This window comes from Macrobrachium nipponense, chromosome 4 (assembly GCF_015104395.2).
Source record: "Macrobrachium nipponense isolate FS-2020 chromosome 4, ASM1510439v2, whole genome shotgun sequence".
In the NCBI taxonomy this organism is placed as follows: domain Eukaryota; kingdom Metazoa; phylum Arthropoda; class Malacostraca; order Decapoda; family Palaemonidae; genus Macrobrachium; species Macrobrachium nipponense.
In genome coordinates, this window is record NC_061100.1 from 86,899,113 (window position 1) to 86,910,647 (window position 11,535).

At 40.4% G+C, this 11,535-nt stretch overlaps 1 protein-coding gene across 3 annotated transcripts in view; it reads left to right on the forward strand.

Moving 5' to 3' along the window:
- The window catches only part of LOC135210986 (transmembrane protein 17B-like), a 708,558-nt gene extending 698,732 nt beyond the window's left edge, over nt 1–9,826 (forward strand). For 2 of the 3 annotated variants that reach the window (XM_064243985.1, XM_064243986.1), the window contains 2 exons: nt 47–160; nt 9,228–9,826. In XM_064243985.1, the coding sequence (XP_064100055.1) occupies nt 47–160; nt 9,228–9,467 (354 nt within the window). In that variant the 3' untranslated portion in view covers nt 9,468–9,826. The remainder of the gene's footprint in view (nt 1–46; nt 161–9,227) is intronic. The other variant, XM_064243987.1, reaches the window with a different exon arrangement.
- Nucleotides 9,827–11,535: the final 1,709 nt, after the last annotated feature.

An 11,535-nucleotide genomic window follows, 5' to 3' on the forward strand; every position in this document is an offset into this window, starting at 1 on the left:
TAGTAGCATGCAGTATCTTATAAATGGAACTTTTATCCTTTTCCAGTTTCACTGCATATCTGGCCTTCATCAGTTTGTGCTTATTGCCATTTATATTGCCATTCCACTGATAGAAGTTATTCGTGTCTACATAGGAAATATTGGTAATCTAGAAGAAAAAGTAAGTATTTATAAAATTTGACTTAGAAAGGTATATTTTACTTGTGGGACTTTTACCTATAGCTTTAAAGAGAGTATTTTTATATACAATATCTATTATATACACTTACTATGTTCACCTCCATAGATATAAGAACTGGAACCTTGTTTTTCCTTAATAATTCCTTGAAAATCATCCCAGTTCATCATATACCATATCTGGAATTACCCGAGCTTTGAAAGAAGGAGAAGTTACTATCATTAATTCACAGCACCTGTGCATCTGGTGCCCAGCCGCATCCCTCGCGATGCCCCTGATTGTCTTTGATCAGCCAGTCACAGGGTTGCAATTGGTCGGTGTCTCCCAAAACGTCATATTGTGAGCATCAACGCTCCAACCTCACCTGACAGACATGTCTTTCAAAAGTTATAACTTTCATTACACTTCAGTTTTACCCAAAGAAAAGTAGTGTTTCCCAATTTCATCACTAAACATCATCAAGTCAATGATTTAAGAATTTTAATGATATTTAAATTATGTGCTTCAGTAAACTTAATGCTAAAATATGTATAGTGAAATAGACATGAAATTTTAAGGTATAATATATTCTTTCGTTCCTTACATGACATCACATTGCCTTCATCATTTATTGTCTTTTGTTTCATACAGTCTCGTAGCTCAAATGTCATGGATGACAATGCTACCAAAAAATTATAGGTAGGGCTATCAGTATGAAAATAACAACCAAAAGATTAAGAATTTAAATCTCTCTCTCTCTCATCTTTGTCTAGTCATTTCATGGCCATGTGGCAGTCGATGATATCATCATGACCACAATCCCTTGATAGATGTAGTTTTATGGAGAAAAAGATAGATAAGACAACATTATCGGCACTATCACTATCATTAATTTGGCAATTTATGGTGCCATAACACACTGAGTTCCAGTTATGGGTGCCATAAAGTGTTGATAATAGTTATGGCGACATAACGTACCTAACAGAGGCGCTATTAACCGGTTATCAGCACCATTAACTGGATATTGGTGCCATAAGCAACATAAATCGCTGAGTTTCGATTAATGGCAGTTTTTGCTTTTCAGTACCTGGCCAAGAGTGAAACCCCCGCTGTTAACTGTGGACTGCCTGTATATATATATACTATACACTTTGAGAGATACTGAAACCTTACGGAGGAAATTCATTAATCACATTTGTTTTTTTCTTTCACTACAATCTTTTCTCCTTTATCCTTCTCATTACTCCTATTTATATACTATTACAATTTTTTCATATAAAGATTACCAATAAGATATGAGAGGGTGACATTGATAATGATTGTGTCGATAGTAACATCTTATTTATCTTTTTCGTCCATAAGACTAATTCTATCAAGGGATCATGATCACGATGATATCATCATCTGATCATGTGACCAGGATGTGACTAAACAAAGATGAGAGAGAAAGATTAATCTTAATCTTTTGGTTGTTATTTTCATATTGATAGCCCTACCTATGGTTTTTTTAGTAGCACTGTCATCCATGACATTTAAGCTATGAGACTATGAAACACATGACAATAAATGATGAATGCACTGCGATGTCATGTTAGAAATGAAAGAATATATATTATCTTAAAATTTCATGGTTATTTCACTATACATATTTTAAGCTCTTCCCTGTGGGCATCCACTAACTCTTCCACATCCTCGCCACTCACATCCAAGCCCATGAACTTCCCCAGAGACACAATAGATTCCACAACAGGCATAGGGTCATCAGGGTCAGCCTCAAACCCTCTGATATCCTCTTTGAGGTAATAGTACTGGCCACAATTTTTTTCCAAGCAAGATTTTGTTGTCCTGGAAGTCACTCCCTGCCAAGCCTTACCTATAATGCTTATGCATTTGGAGATATTGATGTGATCCTTCCAGAACTCTTTAAGGGTCAATTCAATGTCTGAGGTCACTTCAAAGCATCTTTGAAACAGTGCCTTGGTGTAGAGTTTCTTGAAGTTTGAAATTATCTGTTGGTTCATGGGCTGAATGATAGGAGTGGTATTAAGGGGTAACAACTTCACTGTGATGAGTTTAAATTCATCCAGCAACTGGTCTTACAAGCCAGGAGGATGTGCAGGAGCATAGTCCATTACCAGGAGGCAATTGATTTTCTTGCAGATATTTTTTCACTCAGGCCAAACACTTCATTGACCCACTCAATAAAAATTTGCCTTGTGACCCATGCCATTTTATTGGCCTTCCACATCAAGGTAATTTATTCTTGATCACATTGTTTTTCTTGAACACTCGGGGAGTTTCAGTCATACACAAGTAGGGGCTTCACTTTGAAATCTTCTACTGGCTTTCCCACAGACCAAGAGTGTTAGCCTATCTTTCATTGGTTTGTGCCTTGGCACTGAACTTTCCTCCTGTGTGATGTAGGTCCACTTTGGCATTTTTTTTCCAAAACAGGCCTTTTTTATCACAATTGAAGATGTTGAGGGAGGTATCCTTCAGCCTCAAGATACTCTGAATTCATCAACAAATTCTTCGGAGACATGTTTATCGAAACTCACAGCCTCCCTTTGCCGTACGACACTATGTACCCCCGTACACTTTTTTAATTTTTCAAACCAGCCTCTGCTGGCCTTGAAATCACTAAGAGCAGCACTTGTCACCATGCAGCATACTAGCGTTCTTACAAATGATCGCTTCAGACACACTATCCCCCACTAATGTTTTTTCATTGACCCACACCAACAATAGCTTCTCAACATCTTCCACTTGTTGTGATCTCTGTTTCAATAATGATGTAAACCCTTCCACAACATCAGCTGCCTTGATTTCATGTTTCTTTTCTAGGATAGAGCTGATTGTCGACACTGACTTACCGTACATCCTAGCGAGATCAGCTACATGTGCACCACTTTTGTACTTCGCTACAAGTTCTTTCTTGATTTCTATCTGTTTCTGGTCTTTTTTTTATTACCAGTGTTTAAAGCTATTAAGACCTTCTAGTAAAAATCGGAAAGAAAAAAAGAAGTGCCCTCAAACACCCTTTCTTTGCCACATTTTATTCGATTTGAGGTTGTAAAACATTCTTTTAAAATTGTTTAATACAAATGTGTTTTTCACATGTAATAATGTTAAAAATGTGCTTATCAAAAATAGCTCCCCCAAAAAACAACAATATTGTATACAAAATTCCATGTATGGATTGTGATATATTTTACATAGGTTAGACCAGTAAAGAATTGAACACCAGATTAAAACTTCATAAATACTCAGTAAGAACAGGTCAGACAAATCATGCTTTATTTTTACATTTGAGTGAAATGTCCTACAAAATACATTGGACACAAAGCCAAATATTGTCAAGTTGTAACAAAACTATTTGAAGGAACTTGTTAGAACCAGTTTTGATTCAGTTGACCTGGGTGAATAATTTTAATCTAAGTCAAGAATTATTTCCTTTTGACCCGGTCATAAAACATACCTTCCAGAAGGAACTGAAGGATAGAATAAAGAGGATTACCAGTAAGTAGATTTCTATTTTAATCTGTTGACTGTTCTGTGACCTCCTGACCTTTTTGTATTTCCTTATGACTTGTACCCAACATTTAAATAGGCCCCTGCTTCTGTATATCTTTAGTTGCTGTGACCATGTCTTGGTAATAAGTATTTAGCATCGCCAGTGTTTCATTTTTCTTCATGGCTGTAATTTGTTCATATATATATATATATATATATATATATATATATATATATATATATATATATATATGTATATATATATATGTATATATATATATTATATAGATATATATATATAATATATATATATATATATATATATATATATATATATATATATATATATATACACACACACACATATATATAATATATATATATATATATATATATATATATATATATATATATATATATATATATATAATATATATATATATATATATATATATATTAATATAACTTTAATTACAAAATTCATATTATGTGATAGTATTTTAAAGAAATACAATAATCTATCCATTTCACTCTTTTAAATATGTCAGTGGTAAATCTCTCCCTCTGTTTTGTTGGAAGTGTAAGAAGTATTTTCTGAGAGAAGAGAGAGATAAACTCACTCTCTCTCTCTCTCTCTCTTACTGAGATGAAAGAATTTTATGGTACTAGTAAGTAAAATGTTTATTGATATTTTCAGTTAACAATAATAATAATAATAATAATAATAATAATAATAATAATAATAATAATATTAAAACTGTAATTATAACATTCGAATGTGGTAGTATTTTAAAGAGATAAAAAATAACCTTTCCATTTCACTTACGTAAGGATATCTCTTCTCTCTTACTGAGATGAATAATAATAATAATAATAATAATAATAATTTCTGGGCTCAGTTCGTGTTGCTGCGCGAAATAATCCTTTAGTTCATTATTTCGCTTTCCCCTGTTAAGCGACCTTCCTGATCCTCTCTGACGAAAGGATCCTCTAGCTCTACCTCCCCTGGCGAACCGGTCAAAGTGTTGGAAGGCCTGGCCTTCGAACACCTGGTTAAATGCCGGGGAGACAGCATAGGACATGGAAGGCTGAGCTTGAGGGGAAATCAGATAGATGGGCTGAGCCTGGGCCTTCGACGTGGAAGGCTGCCCTGGCTGAACGACCAGCACCGCAGACACAGCCTGACTGAAGTGCTGAGGCTTCTTCTGGTAAGGCTGAAACTGTTTGGTCTTTTTTAGTTTCTTGCCTGTAGACGAAGGGTCTTGACGTCTCTTAGCGGAGAGGCCCCAACGGTCTTTGAGGCTTTGATTGAGCCTCGTCGCCTTGCTTTGAACCTCTCTAACCATCGCTTCTGGGAAGAGGTCTGCCCCCCAGATGTTGGAGGAAAGCAACTTATTCGGCTCATGCCGAATAGTTGCTTCCTGGAGGACATGCTTACGACTGTTGACCCTCGCAACCACAAACTCGTACAAGTCCGATTGAACCATACAAGTCTGTGATTTGGTCAACAGCTTGAAAAGCGGCTCCGAAGCGTAAGATATGGCCGCTACCTCAGTCATTGCCATGGTGTTGATAGACCTGGCCAGTCTAGTTTTAGCCTCAAACTCGGACTGAATGAGGCTATCGGGGAGTCTTGGAAGCTTCTCGCCGAACTGATCCATCGCACAGTCCGGCTTAAGCTTGCCTACCGAAAAAGTATTCGGCAGGTCTTCCCACAAATCCCCAAGCGAAGGGAGCAAAGGTGATGTGGGGTCTGCTTCCCTCAACTGTGGCAAGGGCTCTCCCTTTAAGCCAGCCGGGATGGTAACGCTGGCGATCTTAGTCAGGAAGAGAAGAGGAGTCTCTTCCTCCATCGTAAAGATGGTGAAAGGACTCTTAAATGCCTGGATTCTGGTGTTGGAGCAGTCCATTTCATCCAGACACCGGAGCCACTCTCTCTGAGCCTGGTCCCTGGAGTACAGCAGTCTCTCTAGGAACCTTATCCTCCCTGTTCATAGCGGCCGACGTCAGCCTGGCGTAGCCAATGAACGGAGGTTGAAGATTCTCTGGGTAAAACTCGAAGTCTTCAATCCTTCGAGTACCACACTCCGGGATGGAAATGAACCCGTCCTGGAAAGGAGCGTAGGAAGCCACTCTCCAGGGGTTGTTCATTGAGAATGGAGGGAGAGAATCATGAGGAGGGAGCTGGAGCAGGCCTACGCCAGGTGCCGGGGAGGCAGCTTGAGGGGCCTGATTGAAGCCAGACATAAGATTTTCCTGAGTGGCAATCCTGTCCGACCATTGGGAGAACATCTGCTCCATACTTGTCCTCAGAGACCCTACCAAGTCTCCCATCTGCTGCATCATCCCGACGGAGAAAGTGTTGGGATCGAAGCTAGGAGCAGATGTCGACGTGGATGGGTAACTCACCAGAGATACCGAAGGGGAAGGAGAGACCACTGACTCCGCCGGAGTCTCTCCTTGGAGGACTTGCTCTTCGAGACTCTAGAGCCTGAAGCAGATGACTTACCCTTCTCTGCTCCGGGATTAGAAGCCGAAGACTTACGAGATGACGACGCCGAAGAAGTCTTTTTAGACGACGACTTCTTAGTCAGGGTTTTCTGCGCTTTGTGACCCTTCACTTTGGGAACCACAGAAGCGCTGGGTGTAGTATACGAGAGCTCGGCTCCCGTAAAGCCCTGGAAGGAAGCAGGAGAAGCAGCAGGAGAAGAAGATGCAGTGGCGCCCAAGGGAAGCCCTTGAGCGTCCAACGTACCTACCTCAACCAACAGATCATCTACACCTACCATAGGCTCTACATTTAAATCTAAAGTGGCGACCTCCGCCGAGATATCCTGGCCTGGTTCCTTCATACATGCGGCGACCTGCCGCTGGATCGCCGTCATCGTCGGGGCTGCCTCCGCCGGGTCGACGTACCCCGTCGACTTGCCGCCGGGGAACAGCAAGACAGCCATCCTCTTCTCTAGGATGTAGGGCTGTCCCTTGGCGGCGTTCTTCCCGAAGCCGCCGACCCAAGCCCTCAAGGTTGCAAGAGCGGTCTCTCTAACCACGGCAGCCTGGAAGAGAGGGTGTCTGTTAGATTTTAGGCTAAAGTTGAGGTTCAACCTTAGAATAAAATAGGCTTAAGACTAGACAGTATCAGCATATATTCCACAATATTATGGGGAACTTAAGCTTAAAACATATTTCAGAACTTAAGCTTAAAACATATTTCAGAATTTATATCGTATGTATATACTGATGGAAATACTTACCGTCCAAAAACTGACTCACGAGATCGTAGCAGATCGTACACGTCTCGTGGAACCAGACCTGCAAATTCCCGTGAGGAGTCGCACACGGAGCATGAGACCTGCAGACCTCATGCCCGCAGGGGTCCTGGAGTACAGCGTTGCACCCCGGGTGCTCACAGTTGGTAGTCTGTAAGTGGAAGGATACATGAGTATCGATATAACACTCACAGGGCTACTCTAGTACTCCGTTGCATGCCGGAGAATGATAAATTTTTGTGCATAACCCCTCCCCTATCGCCTTAATAGGCATAAAATGAGGACTCTGGTGTATGCCGGAGAAAGAAAACAGTAAGGCAGGGGAGGGACCCAGCTAAAGATAACTTATAAATAACTTATAATTAACTTAAGCATAAAACAGTAAAAGAAAATCCGGAGAACGACTCCGAATCGCGGCGCTGTCCGACTCCACTGGCAACGCCGGAAAGACGGTACGGTGAAAAGCAAAAGTGACCAACTGGAACGCATCCACTCCGCCGGTAGGTGGGGCTACCGTACCTCCCTCCCCCCGTAATCGATGGGGCTCCAGGAAAGAGAACAGAGATCCGTCATCACGGGGGAGGAGGCGAGGAGGGGCGAAAACAGTACCCGAGCATACAGCGGAGCGCCGAAGCAACAAAGGCGGGGGGAGGCCAACCCCCAGACTCCGTCACAGCGAAGCACCACCGAATCAGGGAGACAAGGTCACTCCCAGCCAAGTGTCTGTCCAGACTCCCCTACTCCCTCCGCGTAGGGAGAGAGGGAGTCAGGCCCGGATGGAGCGAGCAAGGACAAACCTCCCTCCCCCCTACTCTATGGGGAGAGCGGGGGGGGGGGGGGGGGGGGGGGGGGGGGGGGGGGGGGGGGGGGGCGACTGGGACGGGCGTCTGGCTGTACCGCGATCACAGGGTGACCAAGGTACGATAACACAACACAATCGACCAAATCGGTAGCCTAGGCTAATGCAACCAAACTGATCAGAAAGATGCAACAAACGTGATGCAACAAAACTGACAATAAGGATGCAACAAAACTGAAAAGAGGACCATGGGACCACTGATACCTAGGCTAAGCGAACGGACCAGACGCCCTAGGCTAATCAAAGCACAATAAATAAAACAAAAGTAGGGGAAAATAAAATATATAGTAAGAGAAAATATCCAGGAGTGTACGACTAACCCAAAAGAAAGTCTACCACTCAAAGCTAGCCTGGGCCGATACGAAGAGCGATGGCTAGGGTCTGGATCAGAAAAAACTGAATGCCTACGTAAGGTAGAGAGACATGCATGCATGACCTAAAACCAAGGCAGGCTAAATCCCCTAACAATATCATAATAAAAAGGACTAGAGACGCACGTTAAAAATAAGGGAAAGATTCCAGGTATGGAAGACCGAGAACCAACCCGCCATGAGGCAGAACAATGCTGCCATGCTTCCGACCGGGAACCTGTATTTATACCTAAAAACGGCAAATACAGGCTCGAGGAAGGAACGAAACTAAATCGGAACCTTTCAGAATACTTAACTTAGCCGCTGCAATAGCCGAACGTTCCATGGTGGCGAAAAAATACGCAAACAAAGCACAAAAAACAAGAGCAAAAGAAACGCGTGTGTCTCTTGGCCTGCTAACATAAAGGATGGCTACCAGAGGCGCGGCAGTCGGCTTGGCGTGGGTTGCAGTAGTAGTAGTTGCTGCCCCGTTCTGTGGGTCGGCTCTCTCCTTGAGGGAGTTTGTTGTGGGAAATTTCTAAATGGCAAGAAGTTCGTGGTAGTGGTCTCACTCGCCCTAGTGACCATACCGACACCCTTCTTTTATTTTGGGTGAGCGAGTCAGTTATACTGACCTCTTCTTTATTTTGTTTATTCTCTGGTATTTGTTAGATCATTTACCTAAGAAATAATGAACTAAAGGATTATTTCGCTGGGCGACACGAACCAATCGCCCAGAAATAGATTTTTCCTACGTCAAAATCCTTTTATTATTATTATTATTATTTCAAATGAAAATTCTTCCCTTCATCTTTTTCTGTATCTATTTCCCTACCTTCTCTAAACTCCAGAGACACCTGGAGCTCTGAGTAAGCTGTCAAATATGTCAAGTAATGTGACAGGGGAACAGTGCCACATTATGGTCACCAGTTTTAATGGTTTTTATGCAATCTCTCTCTCTATTGGCTGCAAGTGTTATAAGTACATATATACCTTTATTACATGAAATTATTGGTTAAGACACCTTTATATCTAGATGGTGCATGTAACATAACTTAAAATAACTTAATTCATTTTAGGTACCAGAACTGGCTGGAAGTTGGCTGCTGACTTTACTACTACAATTGCCTTTACTTATTTTCTTGTTAGTTGTACCCGGAACTATGTCCCTTCCAATGGATTACGCTGTTAATTCAGTATACCTTCTCTTTATTTTGTTACATTTGGCCTTTGGGTATAAAGCAGTGAATGGTATATCTTCCCATCAGGCAAAGCTGTATCATATGTTCATGATTATGAGAAATAATCATAATGACTGAAAATGTATGGAATTTTTTGCGATATTATTTAGTATTTATGCATTTTAGCTAATTTCATTTACTAGGTACTAATGGATAAGTTTTCAAACATCACTGATTTGTCTTGATTTTTAATACAGTATATACATACATGAGGATTAAAAACAAAAATTTCTGGGAAGAGATGTTTTTGAAACCTATTAATGTTTAAAATTATGGCAGTGCTAATTATTACTGGTTTGTATTTAAAGGTATAAAAAGCATGATGTTGATGATCCTGTGATTTCATATAATCGTAATTTATTTTGCGCAGTTGTGAATTCCAAAAATAATATTGGTTTCAAATGTCAATAAAACACAGTGGAACTTGAAAGCCTAGAGCAAGGTGTTTCATTTAACAGTGTTACCTTTATGGCATTGGGATATCCACTGTTTATGACTTGCAATGGGTCAGAAGTGTTGTGTAGAGAAGAGCAATTGCACCTGAAAGTGGAACAAGTGTTTATTTACTGATTGAGAATAGGAGCTTTAAACTATGTATGTATACAGTATTTTTTGTTGGTTTGCTTTCATTCCAATACTTTTTATATTTTACATGTACTACGGAATGTCCAGAATTAATGCACAGAGCCAAGAAAAAATTAGAAAACATGTAAAACCAGAGTATAGGAAAGTTTAGTTAACTTCACCCCTTGCTACTCAGTGGAATCTTGATGTCCATGTAACTTGCAAATGTGTAGTAATTCTGCTTTATAATTTTCTTTGGTTTCTCTTGTCTTATATATTTTCTTGTATAACATACAAGTGTATACTTTATAGCAGATTACATATCTATGTAATAGAGATGAAAGAATAAAAAGAGTGAGGAGCTAGAATAATATGTTATTATAGAATTTACAAAATATCACGCTAATATTTTGCACAAAAGAGTAACTAAATCTGTCAAAATAGAAAAAAAATCATGAATGTTGCTAACTTATAGCTAGAACCAGGTTCTGGATAAAGGCCTTGTAATGCTTGCTCAAGGACTGCTTGGACTTGCTACTAGCTCTCTGACCAATCAGTATTATAAGAAGTAAAAGAACTGTTTGTTCCTATACGATATACAAACCCTCGGTCCTTTACGTAAGGAATTACTTTCAGCGTAGGCTGGAATTACAGCTGTTAAATTCTTGAACAAAGTGGTTAGGCATTAACTACCGTTTGGTAGGCGGGTAGCCCTGCCTGCCTGGATGTAAACACTCCACTTTGCTTTCGGCCGTCTTCCAATGAAGACACGTTTTTGTGAGCTCTGGCTGATTAGCCATTAACCATTTTCCCAGTGGGATCTTTAATTTTTAATTTTTTGAATAAATATGTATAATATACTGTGATTGATATTAATAATTAATATGCAAACCCACTTTTTGTGATAGCTTGATAGACACTTTTCTACTTTGTGTTAAGGGTTGGCAACAAAGGTATGCCAACATCTTTATTAGTACATATTTTTGCCCTTTAACGTTAGGACGAGACATGTATTCATCCGAAATTTATGCTTACGATTTGGAACTTGCCAAGGGGAACTTTGGAGATTTGTCCTTTATTTCTTCTGGTAATTCCTCTTCTCCTTCGTCCTTTCACTAGCTATCGGACAAGAGTAGAAGAGGGGGAGTGTGGTGTTGGTGTTTGGGGGATCTCCTCTAATTTTGGAGGGCGGTGCCCTGAATGCGAGAGGAGTATCCTTATTACTTAAATCATATTATCTTTCTTTTACAGGCTAACAGTGGTGATAGTGATTACAGTAGATGGTTAAATATCTCTTCGTGTTGGTTATCCTAACCTTCGAATTGTACCTGTGACTCGTAGCATGCTGTGATATTGGTCCTTGAGTGTGTGTACTGATGATCACCCTGCTAAAAATCATTTCGTTTACCACTACTATCCTGGAGTTACGTCACTGGACAAAGCCTTCACTGCTGCTCTGTGATTATTAACCCTATTCCTGCTGGTAAATATACCTCGTCCTGTAGATGAAGTCTTGCAGAACTTCGAGAAGTGTCTGAAACGTCTGTGAGTGAAATAACGGACTTCCTGCTCTTCTCAAGGG